General features: G+C 48.5%; 1 protein-coding gene across 3 annotated transcripts in view; it reads left to right on the top strand.

The window, feature by feature from the left end:
• The first annotated feature begins 484 nt into the window (after window positions 1-484).
• NUP50 (nucleoporin 50) overlaps window positions 485-17658 on the top strand; it is a 353557-nt gene continuing 336383 nt past the window's right edge. Inside the window, exons 1-2 of one of the 3 annotated variants that reach the window (XM_030214691.1) lie at window positions 9568-9647; window positions 9958-10092. Coding sequence is in view for 1 of the 3 variants with exons in the window: in XM_030214690.1 (XP_030070550.1) it covers window positions 9577-9647 (71 nt within the window). In the remaining 2 variants the exon portion in view is untranslated. Of the gene's footprint in view, window positions 794-9518; window positions 9648-9957; window positions 10093-17658 lie in introns of those variants that run through there. The other 2 variants (XM_030214692.1, XM_030214690.1) reach the window with 2 other exon arrangements.

Here is a 17658-nt window from a genome sequence, read left to right as displayed (position 1 = left end):
TAAATAATACAGACAGACAAGACAGTTACGGGTGAGGGAAGTAATGGGTGATAAGGAAGGAAGGGACAATTGAGTAGTGGCTAGGAGCTAAAAGCAGCAGTGAAAAGGGGGGTTTTCAGCATAGATTTGAAAACAGGTAGGGATGGAGCTAGACGTATAGGTCCAGGAAGTCTATTCCAGGCATAAAGAAAAGGAACGAAGCCTGGAGTTAGCAGTGGAGGAGAAGGGGGATGACAAGAGAGATTTGTCCAGTGAGCGGCGTTCAAGGGGAGTTCACTGTAAGTGCCTGCCTACAATATATATATATATCAGGGGCATAGCTACAGGTGGGCCCAGGCCCGCCCAAACTTAGCTGAGGCCCGCCCAGTTTGTCCTGCTCCAATGGGTGCTGGTCTTCTAGGCACTGGTTAGACCTGGAGGATTTCCTATTTAGAGAGAGCCGTGGAGCACGCCCAGAACTGCCACCATGAAAACTCCCTCAAAACTTCCTTTAAAAAGGAAACCAAAGTGCTGAAGACCCTCTGCAGTCACTGCTCTCCGACCAGTCCGAGGAGCGTCTCACTCAGGATGCCTGCCTTGCATTGTCCCCATCCCCCGCACCGAGCAGGGAAAATCTGCTGCCAGTGCCGCAGCTCATTCTTGGCCTAGAGGGTTTCCTTCACTGTTCCAGCCAGGCTGCCAGCAATAGTTGAAAGGTTTCTGCACCAGCACGCGGCTCCAAACAGGCACAGGAGCCAGCACAAGGAGCACACTGCATTGCTGTCTCCTTTACACAGATAAGCCCAGCTGCCAGGTAAAACAAATGTTTTTTTTGTTAAATATATGTACAGTGTAATGCTGGTGGTGGGCTCTTCACTGCCTGGGAGGGAAGGTATATTTGTTTAATCATTAAATATACCTTTTTTCCTCCTTGGCAGTGAAGAGCTCACCCCCACCCAGAAACCCACCAACATTAAAACTTTTTGTTGGTGGGTTTCTGGGTGGGGGTGGGCTCAGTGCTCAGGTTAAAATTTTTAAAAAGGTGTATTTTTCATGTTGGTGTGGGTTTTTGAGTGGGGATGGTTCTGCAGTACCCAGGTTAAAATTTAAAAAAATGTTTTATATGTAATGGAGAGGTTTCTGGGTGGGGTTAGTCTCTGCAGTGCCGAAGACATTAACCCCCCCCCCCCAAATGTTTTATATTTAAATGTTACATAGTAACATAGTAGATGACGGCAGAAAAAGACCTGCACGGTCCATCCAGTCTGCCCAACAAGACAACTCATGTGTGCTACTTTTTGTGTATACCCTACTATGATTTGTACCTATGCTCTTCAGGGCACAGACCGTATAAGTCTGCCCAGCACTATCCCCGCCTCCCACCACCGGCTCTGGCACAGACCGTATAAGTCTGCCCAGCACTATCCCTGCCTCCCAACCTCCAGTCCCGCCTCCCACCAGTGGCTCTGGCACAGACCGTATAAGTCTGCCCCGCACTATCCCCGCCTCCCAACCTCCAGCCCCGCCTCCCACTACCGGCTCTGCTATGTTGGTGTACTTCAGAGTGGGGGGAGGGGAGATGCCAGACTATGGGGGGTGGTGGGTAGGAGGTAGGACAGGGCTGATGCTAGGCTACAGGGAGGAGTGGGGGTGGGGTAGGGTAGGGCTAATGCCTAGCTATGGGATGGTAGGAAAGGGAAGGGCTGATGCTGGGCTATTAGGATGGATTGGGGGGGGCGTAGGGATGAAAGGGCTGATGCCGGGCTATGGTGATGGATGTATGGGGGTAAGGAAGGGACAGGCTGATGGCAGGCTATGAGGATAGATGGAATGGGGGATAGGAAAGGGCTAACGCTGAGCTATGGGGAGGGAAAGGAAGGGGTAATGCCTGGCTAAGGGGATGGATAGTGCCCACCCATATTAGCTTTGGGCCCACCCAAAATGTCAGGTCTGGCTACGCCACTGATTATATATATATATATATTTTTTTTACGCTGGGGATGGATAGTCAGATAAGCTTGATACCCAGCCATACCCCTGTACAAGTTGTCAAGCCTCCACGGTAAGCAAGGTAAGCAACGCAGGGGGGCACAGACCTCTAGAGGGCACCACTCACCTGCTAGGCTACCTTCACTCTTCCTGATGCGGGAAGGGCAGGGGAGTCCTTCCCGCATCAGGAAGTGAAGGTAGCCCAGCAGTGCTGAGACAGACAAGCTGCTCTGCTAAAGCTGCTTCAAAGAGTACAACCAGCAGCTATTTATGGCTTTGGTGTGTAAACAACTTTCATTCAGGGTGAGCTGGAACAACATTCAAATTAAAGAGAACAGGTTTGGAGGCAGGTGTGCAAGTGAGACTGGGGAGAAATAAAAAATAAATAGTGTAATTGTTATCTGTAAGTGGTTCAAAGTTTTTGTTTTTTGAGCATGTACACTGAGAGGAGGGCATGACTGCAATGATGTGTACATAATTATCATATCTACAGCTAAAATCCATTTAATTGGCTGAGGTTCAAAGAGGAAGTTTAGCTGACGTATAGTGTAGAATAGCTGGTAAGTAAAAATCTGATTGCTTTTTTTGTGTGTTTGTTTTTATATAAAACATTCTGCTTGGATAGGGAGAGTTTGTGATATTTGAAAATACATTTTGCTTTAATGAAATTGCTAAACTTTAGAGTCAGAGACTTATCAATGAAGCCCTGGAAACAGAGTTAAGAGGACAGATACCAGCAACAGAATCAGATACTGGGCCAGCATGATCAGAAAAAGAAAGTCACCAGCCAACAAAGGTAGAAAAAAATCATTTTATTTTCATTTTAGTGTTTGGAATATGTCCACTTTGAGAATTTACATCTGCTATCTTATTTTGCAATGTATAGCAGTTTCCAAGAGACTGGGCTCCCAGTGAGCCAGGGAGGTCAGACTGTGTAAATGAGATGAAGAGACCCCCCCCCCCCCAACTGTAACAAAGACAGGAACATGCATAATCAAAGCTTAGGTCTCTGCAGTTACAAGGGCTGGCCATTCCTAATTATGCTAATAGTTTTTAATAGGCTAAGTCCCACTGAAAAGGTAAAATTATGTATAATCATACCTGATAATTTTCTTTCCATTAATCATAGCTGATCAATCCATAGACTGGTGGGTTGTGTCCATCTACCAGCAGGTGGAGATAGAGAGCAAACTTTGCCTCCCTATATGTGGTCATGTGCTGCCGGAAACTCCTCAGTATGTCGATATCAAAGCTCCATCTGCAGGACTCAGCACTTAGAGAATTACACCCACGAAGGGACACTCTGCCCAGCTCACCACCGCCGAAACGGGGGAGGGGAATTAACCCAGCTCATCCCCACACAAGTGGGGGAGGGGAATCCGCCCAGCTCATCCCCGCGGAGCGGGGGAGGGACACCACACCCGCCGATGCGGGGGAATCTGGCTTATCCTGCAACCGCAACCGCGGGAGGAGCTGACTGACCCTAACACCGCCGAAGCGGGAGGGGTACAAAGCTGCCCTACAGCCGCACGAAGCGGGAGGGAGTGCCGGCAGAATTTATGTCTCAAACCAGCCCCGTAAAACGGGGGGGAGAGGAATGCAGCAGCTCACTGTAACACAAACTCGTCTTAACTCTTGAAGAATCCAAGTGAATAAACTTGAACACGAAGTCCTCCTGAAGTAACTGAAGACTAAACTTGAACCTGAAATGCAACCAGAATAAAAACAGTACAGATATCTGGGAGGGGCTATGGATTGATCAGCTATGATTAATGGAAAGAAAATTATCAGGTATGATTATACATAATTTTACCTTCCATATCATCAAGCTGATCAATCCATAGACTGGTGGGATGTACCGAAGCAGTACTCACCCAGGGCGGGACATTGAAATCCCTGACCTTAATACTGAAGCTCCAAACCGGGCCTCCGCCCGTGCAGCCACAGTCAAACGGTAATGCTTGGAGAATGTATGAGCCGAAGCCCAAGTCGCCGCCTTGCATATCTCTTCCAAGGAGACGGATCCGGCCTCTGCCATCGAAGCCGCCTGAGCTCTCGTGGAGTGAGCCTTCAGCTGGAGAGGCGGCACCTTCCCCGCGGTCACATAAGCCGCTGCAATGGCTTCCTTGACCCATCTTGCCACTGTAGGCTTAGCAGCCTGCAGACCCCTACGAGGACCTGCAAACAGGACAAACAGATGATCCGATTTCCGGAAATCATTGGTCACTTCCAAGTATCTGATGATGACTCGTCTCACATCCAGATATTTAAGAGCAGAGTACTCCTCTGGGTAGTCCTCCCTACGAAAGGAAGGGAGACAGAGCTGCTGATTCACATGGAAGCGAGAAACAATCTTGGGCAGAAAGGAAGGCACTGTGCGAATAGTCACTCCTGCCTCAGTGAACTGCAGAAAAGGCTCTCGACATGAGAGCGCCTGGAGCTCGGAAACTCTTCTGGCTGAAGTGATAGCCACCAAAAAGACTGCTTTCAACGTCAGGTCTTTCAGAGATGCCCTCGACAAGGGTTCAAACGGCGGCTTCTGCAATGCTCTTAGCACCAGGTTGAGATTCCACGCAGGCACCACTGAGTGCAGAGGAGGGCGCAGGTGATTAACTCCCTTGAGAAAGCGCACCACATCTGGCTGCGAAGCCAGGGAAGCACCCTTCAGGCGGCCCCTGAAGCAAGCCAGAGCCGCTACCTGGACTTTAAGGGAACTGAGCGACAGGCCTTTCTCCAGACCTTCTTGCAGGAACGCCAACACTGAAGAAATTGAAGCAGTGAAGGGAGAAAGTGAGCCTGCTTCACACCACGCTGCAAAGATACGCCAAACCCTGGCGTAAGCAGTAGAAGTAGAGCGCTTCCTCGCTCTCAGCATAGTGGCGATGACCTTGTCTGAGAAGCCCTTCTTCCTCAGACGCTGCCGCTCAATAGCCAGGCCGTAAGACCAAAGGGGGAGGGATCCTCCATCACCACGGGACCCTGATGTAACAGGCCGTGCTCCACTGGCAGCCGCAGAGGATCGTCGACTGAGAGCCTGATCAAGTCCGCATACCAGGGACGTCTGGGCCAATCCGGACCCACCAGGATTACCCTGCCGGGATGCTTTGCCACCCGGTCTAGCACCCTGCCCAACATGGGCCAGGGCGGGAACACATAGAGGAGCTCTTGTGTCGGCCACTGTTGGAGAAGAGCATCTACTCCCAGGGATCGAGGGTCCCGTCCTCTGCTGAAAAAGCGCGGCACTTGGCAATTGGCCGATGACGCCATCAGATCTAGGCTCGGCTGGCCCCAGCGCTTCGTGATGTCCAAGAACGCCTGAGCAGATAGCTGCCACTCTCCGGGCTCCAAGGTATGGCGACTGAGAAAGTCCGCCTTGACATTCATGACTCCGGCAATGTGGGCCGCTGAAAGCTGCTCCAGGTTCGCTTCCGCCCACTGGCAAAGATTCATAGCCTCCTTGGCTAGAGGGGCGCTCTTGGTACCTCCCTGGCGGTTGACATAGGCCACAGCCGTGGCATTGTCCGACAGGACCCGTACAGGCTTCAACACCAGTACCGGGATGAACTCCAAAAGCGCCAACCGAATGGCTCTGAGTTCCAGGAGGTTGATAGACCACTTTGCCTCTGCAGGGGACCAGAGCCCCTGCGCTGTCCTTCCCAAGCAGTGGGCTCCCCAGCCCGACAACGAGGCGTCCGTCGTGACGACAATCCACTCTGGGGTCACCAGAGGCATTCCCGCAGACAACTTGTCTGTCTGCATCCACCAGCTCAGCGCCTTGCGCACTGCTGGATCCAAGGGAAGGCGCACAGCATAATCCTCCGACATCGGAGTCCAGCGCTGCAGCAGGGAGTGTTGTAGTGGTCTCATATGAGCCCTGGCCCAGGGCACTACTTCCATCGTGGCCGTCATAGAGCCCAACAGCTGCACATAGTCCCAAGCCCGAAGAGGAGAGGCTACTAGGAACTGGTCCACCTGAGCCTGAAGTTTGACAATCCGATTGTCTGGCAGGAACACTCTGCCCACTTGGGTGTCGAATCGAACTCCCAGATACTCCAAGGACTGAGTCGGGCGCAGCTGGCTCTTCTCCCAGTTGATGATCCATCCCAGGGAGCTCAAAAGAGCAACTACCCGGTCCACAGCTTTGCCGCACTCTGCATAAGAGGGGGCTCGGATCAACCAGTCGTCCAGATAAGGATGGACTTGGACTCCTTCCTTTCGCAGGAAGGCCGCTATGACCACCATTACTTTGGAAAAGGTCCGCGGAGCAGTAGCCAACCCGAACGGGAGGGCTCTGAACTGGAAGTGTCGGCCCAGGACTGCAAAACGCAGAAAGCGTTGATGAGGAGGCCAGATGGGAATATGCAAGTATGCTTCCTTGATGTCCAAGGATGCCAGGTACTCCCCTGCCTTCACTGCCGCTATAACAGAGCGGAGAGTCTCCATGCGAAAGTGCCGCACGTTCAAGGCCCGATTGACCCCTTTGAGGTCGAGGATAGGCCGGACAGAACCTCCTTTCTTTGGTACCACAAAGTAAATGGAGTAACGCCCCTTGCCAAGCTGATTTTCTGGCACCGGGACGACCGCACCCAGGTGGATCAGATTGTCCAAAGTCTGCTGCACTGCCACAGCTTTGACCGGAGACTTGCAGGGAGAGAGTACAAACCCGTCTCTTAAGGGTCGGCAGAACTCTAGCTTGTAGCCGTCTCTGATGACTTCCAGCACCCAAGCGTCTGAAGTTATTGTGGTCCACTCGCCCAGAAACGAGGACAGCCGTCCTCCAATCTGCACTGGGGCGTGGACCAAGACCCCGTCATTGGGTACGAGACCCTGGGGGAGGACCGGAGGGAGCACCTCCGGGACGGCGGTCTCTGCGAAAGGAATGCTGCTTGGGGGAGAAATTCCTCTTAAAGGAAGAGGGGGCAGAAGAACCCAACCTGCCCGGGCGGTACCGACGGGCTTCCTGAAACCGTCCTCTGGAGGTACCGGGACGAGCACTAGCCCGAGCCCTGACCTCTGGTAACCTCTTGCCCTTAGACGTGCCGAGATCGGTCACGATTTTGTCCAGCTCGACCCCAAAGAGCAGCTTGCCTTTAAAAGGCAATCTAGCCAGGCGGGATTTAGAGGCGTGGTCAGCAGACCAATGTTTCAGCCAAAGCCACCGCCGCGCAGAGACTGTCTGAGCCATGCCTTTAGCTGAGGCTCTCAAGACATCATACAGCAAGTCTGCCAAATAGGCTAAGCCCGATTCCAGGGCCGGCCAATCAGCCCTCAAGGAATGATCCGAGGGGGAAGCCCGCTGCACCATAGTCAGGCACGCCATGGCCACATAGGAGCCGCAAACTGAGGCCTGCAAACTTAAAGCAGCCGCCTCAAAGGACGACCTTAAGGCCGCCTCCAATCTTCTGTCTTGGGCGTCCTTTAGGGCCGTGCCACCTTCCACCGGCAATGCCGTTTTCTTAGTCACCGCAGTGATTAAAGAATCCACGGTAGGCCACAGATAGGCCTCACGTTCACTCACAGCCAAAGGATAGAGGCGGGACATAGCCCTAGCCACTTTAAGGCTCGCTTCCGGGACATCCCATTGAGCCGAAATTAAGGTGTGCATGGCATCATGCACGTGGAAGGTTCTAGGCGGGCGCTTCGTCCCCAGCATAATGGCAGAGCCAACAGGGGCTGAGGGAGAGACGTCCTCCGGAGAGGAAATCTTCAAAGTGTCCATGGCCTGTAACAACAGGTTGGGCAAATCCTCTGGGCGAAAAAGCCGCGCTGCAGAGGGGTCATCCGCTACATCCGAGCGGGGATCCGTCTCCTCCAAGGAATCCGCAAAGGACCGTTGGGAGACCTCAGACACGCTGCCCTCATCTACCTCGGAGGAGACAAATTCCTCCAAGGCCTGGGAATCAACCCGAGGGCGTTTACCTCTGGGAACCTCAACCTCTTTACCAGACGAGGGAGCAGGGGCAGCGTTGTGCATGAGGAAGGCCTGATGCAGCAGCAAAACAAACTCGGGGGAGAAACCCCCCAGACTGTGCCCTTCCGCAGCCTGGGCAACAGCCCTAGGCACACCCTCAACCGGCGCTCGCAATAGCGGGGGAGAGACATGCTGCGCATCCAAAATGGCATCTGGCGCGAAACTCCGCGAAGGAGCCGCGCGGGAAGAACGGCTCTTAACTTTAGCCGCTTCTGTGCCGGCGCCCAAATTAAGGGCGTTCATGGCATTAATGTCTCCAACCTCAAGGGCGGCCCAAGAAGCCGTCCGAGCCGCGTGGCCGGCCAAGATGGCGGAGGCGAGGAGCGGGGGATGGGCGTTTATGGCGGGAAAAACCGCCACGCCGGAGGAAGGACCGGGACATTCATCGGTCACGAAACTGTCACCCAACAAGGGCGAATCAGGCTTTAAGACCCCCGCATCCCCTCTAGAAGCGCTCAAGCGACCTGGGGAGCGACCCTTTGCGCCCTCGCCCTCCGACGCCATATGCCACGAGGAGAAGAATCGGGGAACCCCCTGCCCGCTATAAAAAGGTAAAAATTACCTGCTGTCCGCTCCGAGTTGTAACGACCTGGTGTCCCAGTGAGTAGCTGCAATAGACGCTTAAATAAACGTCGAAATAAACGCCTTTAAGGCCGTTCAAAATTTTTTTTTTTTTTTTGTAAACGGAGCCAGCGGGAGGGGGGAGAAAAGGAGGGACCTGGCACCACCAGGTTTGCACTTGCTCAAAAGAGCCCTCAACCCCAGGCACTCAACAAAACCTAAAAATTAGGCTTGGAGGCCTAGCCAGAGCTGCTGCTGTGTGTGACCACCACCTGCTGAGATAGAGAACATACTGAGGAGTTTCCGGCAGCACATGACCACATATAGGGAGGCAAAGTTTGCTCTCTATCTCCACCTGCTGGTAGATGGACACAACCCACCAGTCTATGGATTGATCAGCTTGATGATATGGAAGCCTCTTTATAAAGGCAGTGCTTTCTCTGGAGAGCAGTGTTAAGAAACAGCAGGAATTGTGTTTATTTTTTTAAACTGCTTTCCTTTGTAAGCTAATTTACAGTTTTCTAGTATATGCTTGACATTGAAGGGTGTGGTAGACCCTTTTGTCAGGTCTGGCTAGGCCTGTAGTTTTCAGTCTAAAGGAGACAGGTAGCAATGGAGAAACATCTAATGAAGAAGCGGGGGGGGGGGGGGGGGGGGGGGGGGGGCACCAACTGATAGTCTGCAGGGGGCACCAGAGACCCTTGGCACGGCCCTGTTCTCAGCGGACTGGATGAACCCATTGGTCTTCTGTCGTTATTTGCAATGATGGCTAACACGTAAACAATAAACATCATCTTTTAAAAAACATTACCAATTTAAAAATAGAATAAGGCATCCCTTTCCAATTTGCTACTTTTACAGGTTACGTCAGATGAAAGCAAACTGCGCCGCCCCATCGCTCACTGGCGGAGAACGGCTGTTTTTCTCTTGAGTCACTTGATTTGAACTGTCCAGGGGCAGGGGCCAGGGCACTAGGGCAGGCACAGGGCACGACGGCTTGCTGATGCGCCTGCGCAAGGGCGGAGCGTGGTTTTGTGTGTAGACTAAAGTGCTGGATTACAAAATGGCCGGAGGAAATGGCAAAATGTTTGCTGCCGTGGAAGGAGTCTAGGAAATGCTCAGAGTCTTTCGCATGCACACAGTTACGGTAAGATGGCTCAGGCAAACGCTAGCAAAGAACCTGAAGAAAACAAATCTTTTTGTTTTGTAAGCCTGCAAAGAAAGTGCGAGGAAGGCGAGTGGCTTGGAGGGCCAGGGAGCAGGTAGCCTTCCTTCTTCGGCTGTTTTACTTTGAATCTTGGAGGGAGCTGGGGGAGACGTTGAACGTTCTTCCGGGGTGCGCGCGACCCAGTAATGATGTCCACAGCCAGGAAGGAAAGCGGCAGTTTGTATATCACATAGTATTTCCTGACAGTGTGGTACTGTTGGTGCAGCTGTCTTGTTTTAAATTCACGCAGGTGTGTGCGTTTCGGATCCCATCTAACCTCATCTGGTAGAAGAGGAGACGGTATTTCAGTGGAACTCGCCCATAGGTTGAATTGATTTTGAATCTCGCGTAATGTTTGGAGATCTAATTGAAGCCTCCTTGTCAGGTAGCGTATGGCTCACAAGTCTTAAAATATTTAGCCCTTTAAAAGTATTGCAGTTTTAACTTCCTTTAGGTTTTCTTGATTCGCTTTCAGTTGTTCTTAGAGCGACTATTTCAGGAAGTAGTGAAATGACCGCACTTAAAAAAAACAAAATCCTTATCTGATTGCCCCACCTGGTTAATGTAGTCATTAAAGTTTAACTACCTGTATGAAGAAGTGGTTCTCCTGAGGTGAATATACGAACAAGTGTAAGCTCAATAAAACGAGGCAGCCAATCTCCAAACGCCGATACCCAGTTTTGCCCCGGGCGGGCTGCACCAGGGGTATAAAGATCGTTACAAATACAGAATTGTTGTTAGTGAAATCAAAAACAGATGAACCTGAATAAAATTGCAAAAATATCTAAATAAAATTGTTTAAAAAATGTATGTATATATAATTGCAAACATATCTAAATTAAAATATATTTATTTTTTTGAACCATTGTGTAACAAAATAGTGATGATGTTTGAACGTATATAGAAAAGATATATGTACTATATATAAACAATTAGTAAGAATGTGAATGTGTTCAAAATATATCCAATCTGCACTGGTATCACCAATTCTATATAATTAAAAATAAAAAGGGGGGGGGGAGGAGAAATGACTAAAGCGCTGCGTACGACTGGTAGCGTTATAGAAATGATTACTAGTAGTAATAGTAGTTATCAGTTCCTCCTTGTGACTCCGGGCAAGTCACTTAACCCTCCATTGCCCCTGGTACAAAATAAGTACCTGAATATTTGTAAACCGCATTGAATGTAGTTGCAAAAACCTCAGGCAGTGTATCAAGTTCCCTTTCCCTTCAAAAACAGTGATGGCGTGGCGAATCAGCCAAACGTTCTGTAAGACCACTCTTAAATACTATGTTAAAAAGGTAATAGGTTCAATCTACATATATCGTGTGTAAAAGACCAGAACTTGAGAATATATGTACTTAATATATGTATTTAATATAAAACAATGAGGGTGTTCAAAAGTCTGGGGAGGATGCACAAAATTTGCTCTGCTTACAACTTGTGCTTTTGACTGGTTCTATCTGGTTTAGTGAGCACGGTATTCAGCGAGAAATGCACAAAGGAGCGCTGCATGTATTTTACCGTTTGCATTAGCAGGCAATGGGAACTGTATGCAAATATATTAAAATGAGCTGATTACTATTTAAATGTGCATTCCAAGTGATGCACAGAATGCAGCCCTATCTTTTATGAGGAAATTTTTAAGGGAGGTCAGGATCTGTTGTAGCATGATGGTGGTTTCTTGACAGAGCAGTCTGCTGTATTTTTAAATGGAGAGCGCACATTATTTATTGTTTTGAGCAACATTCTTGAAAATGAAAAGGGGAAAGTAAATTGTAATAGAGCAAAAACAAAGAAAAATCACACTAAAATTGTAACTTTAAAATCAAATATTGGTGAAACGTATAGCTTTTTTTAGAAGTATTTTACAACTTGTATCTGTGATTAATTGATGTCCAAATACATGGAATGTTGTGGTTAAAGATCACTTAGGGCTACTTTTTCTAAGTTGTGGTAGTGATTCCTGCTTTTGCTGTGCCTGGAGTAGAGAGCTGCACGGGAATGTGGTTTGCGCAGGGATGGAAGCAGTTCTGCGGGGTTCCCGTGGGGACGGAAGCAGTTCTGCGGGGTTCCTGTGGAAGTGTAAGCTGCACTGCATCAGCCTCTCATCTACCGAGTACCTTGAGTGCTGTCTCCTCCTCTTCCTCCTTGCTTTTAACAGCACAAATGTGGAAAGTCTTCCGTTAAGGAGGTGGTAGAGACATAAATGATGATGGAATTCAAAAAGACTTGGGATGAACACAGAGGATCTCTAATTAGAAAATGGAAGTTATAAAAATCCTAACCTTAAATGGCTGCATGTGTGTGGATGTGTCAAGTGACGCTTAGATGGCGACTCTGGCTGTGATTAACTAGGGCCGATACAGGGCAGACTTGTATGGTCTGTGTCTAATATATGGCAGTCTGGTTTAGGATGGGCTAGAAAGGGCTTAAACAGCAATTTCAGTGGCTGGAACATAAGGACAGTGCTGGTCAGATTTTTACAGTCTGTATCCCACAAATGAGAAGACGAATAGATTGGAGTGGGCTTCAACGAGAACTCTAGCAGTTGGAACATAAGTATAGGGCCAGATAGACTTCTGTGGTCTATGTTCCAGAAACACGAAAGAAAGTATATAATATCACACTCGTTGATTTAATCATGAATTGATAATGAGTGTGACTATTGGGCAGACTGGATGGACCGTTCAGGTCTTTATTTGCTGTCACTTACTATGTTACAATTAATCCTCTTTGCTCCTGGGCTGATGCGCAGACCTCAGGTCTGACACCTGACCTACTGGCGTGTGCATGTGGTGACCTCTGAGCACACAGTGCCAGAAATCAGAGACAAATCTTACATGTGTACACCAGAGTGTTCTAAGTTTCAGCTTCCATTCCTTCCTTGCCTACAGTAATGTGGCTCAAATCCAGAGAGAGACTGAGGGAGCTGGCCAGAATTTTCTTTTATGTGCCATTAAATTCTTGCGGGGATGGGTAAGATTCCAGTGGGGATGGGTAACATTTCTGTCCCCGTGCAACTCTCTAGCCTGGAGTCACTACTGCAGCTTAGTAAAAGGAGCCCTAAATCAAGGTGTAAAATTGTCACATTTAAGAGTAGTATGTATTCACCTTCTTATAACACTCATTTGTGCATACAATCTATGCATCCTGAATAAAATTCACATAAGAACTAATCTAACTACACAATTATGAACAAATTGAAAGCTACATTTCTCATTTAAAAAAAGAATAAAAATCTAAGGTCACAATTTTCACATTTTAAATATAAAATTGTAATTAAATTAATATTACACAAGAACAAATCCTTTCAGAAATGTGTGAACAAATAAAAGCTATATTGATCATTTGTGTTAAAAAAAAAAAAGAAAAGGCAAGGAAAAAAGGTCACTTTGAGGCATATTTTCAAAGCACTTTGGGAAGCTAAGTTCCATAGGTTTCTATGGAACTTTGGGAGGCTAAGTGCTTTGAAAATAAGCCTCTTTGTCTATTCTACTCTTGAAGACCTCCCTACTCCCTTGTAGTCCATCCTCCTTGGGTTTACCTTAATGATACCCTGGTGGTATAGGGTAAGTTAGGCAGGAGCGATCCTCGCCAGCTCCTGTCCATGTTGGCTCCAACTTCAAAATGGCAGCTGTGTCTTATAGCACCCATCATTTGAAGCTGGAGCCAGCCCAGGCAGGAGCAAATGAGAATTGCCCCTATCCTGGGTCACCAGGAGGCATATTTTCAAAGTACTTAGCCTTCCAAAGTTCCATAGAAACCTGTGGAACTTTAGAAGGCTAAGTGCTTTGAAAATGAGCCCCCAGGCCATCATTAAGGTAGGCCCAGGGGTGTCGTGGGAATTGGATTTCTAACAGTAGTCTCACTATTGCTGGGTGTTGGTACCCACATTGCAGGCACAGCAGGTGTGAGTGGGGTTCTTTCCTGCTTGCCCTACCCTATACCTTCAATCATTAGGGGGGATGATCTTCAGGAGGGGGTCTTATGGAACAGTGGATTTTTGGAGCAACAGACAGTCTCCCTCTCTATAGTTCATTGCTCTGATGATGAACTGTTGGTATTATTACAATATAAAGTTGCTTGTGTCAACCTATACATTCAGTTAAACACAGAGTTCAATACGTTTTCCCAGGAAAGAGGTGAGGCTGATAGTTTTCTAGTTGCTCTGATTAAGGGCCCTCGCTTTCAGTATATATCTATGAAATAAATACATGAGGCATTCACATTTTTCCTTAGTGTCCCTCCGGACCGGCCCAGAATGTGACTGATGGGTTGTGTACGCCTTCCAGCAGGTGGAGACTGAGAAAAAAGTTGTGACCCTAGCCAGCCAATAAGAACCCTTGGCAGCTAGAGAAAGATCCAGTAATCTCAGTCTCCAGCAGGTGGAAGGTGGTGAGCCCTTCAGTCTCAGTCTTTTCTATACTTTTTTCTCTTTTGGTTAACTTTTAAGTGTTGGTATGCTTTTTGTTCTGTGTCCCTGTGCATTTGTTTAAAAATAAAAACCTGCTATTTGATGCCTGAAACCCCTGTGGGTCCCTCAGAGCCTTGGGGCTGCTGCACTCGGAACTAAGGCCGAGTCACTCCCCCCCATCCTCCCTGGTGCTGGCTCATTTGTCTTCAGCCAGCCTGTTTGCTTTTTCAAGCAATTTAAGAGTTTCCTAAAGCCCCTGGAGGAGGGAAGCTTTAGAAGAGGGAGAGGCAGCTGCTGTTTAAAAAAAAAAAAAAAAAAAAAGAGAGAAAAAGCCTCCCGTTCAGTGTTGCCAGGTGGGCGGTTTTACCGCCCAATTGGGCGGTTTTCCGCGACCCGCCGCGGGAAAGTTTTGCCCGCGGCGGGTCGCGTTTTTTTGGGCTTCTTTTTTTTCTTTTCCGCGGTTTTTCGGGCGGTTTTTTTCGGCCGCGGGGGGGCGGGGTTAGTGACATTTTGGGCGGGGTTAGTGACGTTTTGGGCGGGGCCGGTGACGGGGAGGCGGGGGTGATGACGGTGGGGGTGATGACGGCGGGGGCGGGGGTGTCAGGGGCGGGGTTTGAGTTTGGGCGGGTTTTGGGCTGTTTTTACGCTGGATTGGGTGGGAAAAAAATTTTCCACCTGGCAACACTGCTCCCGTTCTGCTGTGTAAGCAGAGCCGTTTCTGGGCAGTAAAAAGGAGCAAAGCCTCCTGGTCTGCTGTGTGAGCAAAGCCTCCCGGTCTGCTGTGTAAGCAGAGCCGTTTCTGGGCAGTAAGAAGGAGCAAAGCCTCCCGGTCTGCTGTGTAAGCAGAGCCGTTTCTGGGCAGTAAGAAGGAGCAAGGCAGCTCAGAGGTTAACTGATCAGCTGTTTCTTGTTTGTTTTGTTTTCCCCGATGTAAGGGAACTCCATCGCTATTCAATTGCAGCAGCGAAGTTTAGGGGCTGCTGTGTGGTCTGTTTTGGGTTCAATTCTGAAGGACTACCAGGGTGCTGGTTTTCTCTCCTTCGGTGCCGATTTTGGCGGGAAACGCCGCCATTTTGAATAGTTTTATAGAGGAGGAAAGAGAACTGCAGAACGCAGCAAGAGAGACAGTTGTCTGATGCAGAGAGCTTAGTGCTTGGTGTTTTAGATGGGAGCATGTGGCTAGGGAGGTTTTTACTCTTCCTACCTTTCTTTTATTGGGTGTTTTTTGACACATATTCACTACATTGCTCATTACCTGGCAGGGGGTCATGCAGCTCTAGGCACGGGCACAGGATGTAATGCATGAATCAACTGCTGTCTTTGCCCTCTCTGGTCAAAACAGCAAGGGAAACATCTCAGATAAGCAGGCTAAGCTCATGTCTCTAGCTTCCTGGATAAAAATATTTTTGGTTGCCCATTCAATCTATGCTCTCAGCCAAGGTTTGCTCTGCAGCATGTTTTGCGTGGCTTCCTCAATTTTAAAATGGTTTCTATATTTCCTTCTCAATGCTGTCAGCCACATTGAGCCTGGAAATATGTGAGAAAATGTGTGATACAAATGCAGTAGATAAATAAATGCTGTGACTATGTCATTTTTATGCTGCTGAGATCTGTAATGTCATGCAGTTCTACAGATGGCTAGTTTGGGGGTACAGCCAGTTTGGTTGTCCACTGTTAGCAATTCTCTTGTGGGGAGCACCATATACATATTCAGAGGGTTTCAAGCTCATCTTTTCTGTTCTCTCTTCCCCCCTCTCCCTCCTTTTTTCCACCTTTCAGTGGAATAGGTCTGGAATACTTAGCTTTTAAGGCAGTCTTTTCAAGCTTCACCTTACAATGTTTTTCGTATAACCTTAGTCCAATGCTGGGCTAGCTCCAGTGAAAAGCAGCAGCATTAGATTTCTAGGGGGTGTGCACAGCTTTCTCCTACCTGTTTTTAGTGTCAACACTGTCTTCTAACTAGCCAGTTCGTTTCAGCCATAGGTAGGGCTTGTAGTCTTTTTTTTTTTTTTTTTTTTTTTTTATATGATGAGATTCATGCGCTAGAAGCTGAATGGGAATGTAAGAGCATAACTGTTTGTCTTTCTTGGACAGACAGTAGGTCCATTACGCTCAGAGTCCCGCCTCCAATAGTAGCCACATCTGCTCCCAGGCGGTCCATTGAATGTCTGGTTTTTGGTTTAGACACTTAGTGCTGATTTTTACAGCACTATCTAGTTAATTCTCTTTGAATTCTGATTCCTTTGGGGGGTTTTCCCCAACAAGTCGCCTACCAGTAAGGTTCTGTATTGATGCAATTTCAGGTGTTATAGCATTTTGGCATGCCTCTGTTTTTATATGTCTTACTGCTGTCACACACATGCTAATTAGTACTCCTGCTCTCAGCAATGAAGTTGTGCAGGTTTAGTCTCTTCTCTCTGTTGGCGCTTCTTGTTGGGCACAGACTGCTTCGGCTCAGTGGGTCTTGGAGATTATTCAAGTAGGGTATGCGTTATTTGCTTTCCCTTTGCTGGTGGGTTTCCGCAGGATCTCCTTACCGGGTTGGCAGCAAATGCCGGGGCCGTCGGAGCTTCTCTCTGCAGGGTTCTGCATTTTCAAACCATTTCTCCTGTCTCTTGGGAGGATCAGTGTCAGATCTTTACTCCATTTATTTTCTAGTTCACAAGAAAGAGGGTTTTTGCCGTCCAATTTTAGATCTCTAGACAGATGTGCTAGACCTTTAGGTGCTCTCTTATCAGTTGATACCTTTATGGTTCGTTTATTATTTTAGTGCAGTCAGGGGAGTTTCTGACCTCTCGATCTTACAGAGGCCTACTTTCACATTCCTGTTTGTCGTGCACACCGTTTCCTTTGTTCTTTTTGTTTTGCAGGGCTAGTCCACCATTTTCAGATGGCGTCTGTTCCTCGTGCCTTTTCTAATGTCAGAGTAGTTGTGGTGGCAGTTCTCTCAACGGAGCCCATTGTAGTGCATCATTATTTGGACGATTGGTTGCTGGTACAGTCCTTGCAGTCCCTAGGTTGGGTAGTCGATGTACAGAAAAGCAGTCTTCTTTCTCAGTTCATTGAGTATTTCGGGGTCAGGTCCGACACGAGGCAGGTTTGCATGCTGTTCTGTCGGCCCAAGTCAGCAGGTTGCAGACTCAAATTTGTCATTTTGGGCTGATTTCCAGCCCGCCAGCAGTAGGTTCTCTACAGGTTTTGGTAGCTCTGTTGGTAGCGATCTAGGCGGTGACTGGACCTGGACTCAAGTGACTTATTGTCAGAGCTCACTCTTGGTCGAGGTGCTCATCTCAGAAGTTTTTTTTCCCACATCAAACTTTGCCTCTTTCGCTCCAAGTGAAGACCAGTCTATGTTGGCGGCTTCGGGAGTCCAATTGATCCAAATGTATTCCTCTAGCTCAGTCCAGCTGTTCTGTAGTGCCAGCAGTTGCCAGTCTCCTTGCCTGGGGAGCTCACTGTCAGAAGCAGTTTGCTCTCACTTTTTGATCTTGTCAGAATACATTGTTTTCAATCTACCTTTTCGGGACCACAATC

Source organism: Microcaecilia unicolor, chromosome 9 (genome assembly GCF_901765095.1).
Source record: "Microcaecilia unicolor chromosome 9, aMicUni1.1, whole genome shotgun sequence".
NCBI classification, from domain to species: domain Eukaryota; kingdom Metazoa; phylum Chordata; class Amphibia; order Gymnophiona; family Siphonopidae; genus Microcaecilia; species Microcaecilia unicolor.
This window is presented reverse-complemented; position numbering and strand designations above follow the sequence as displayed.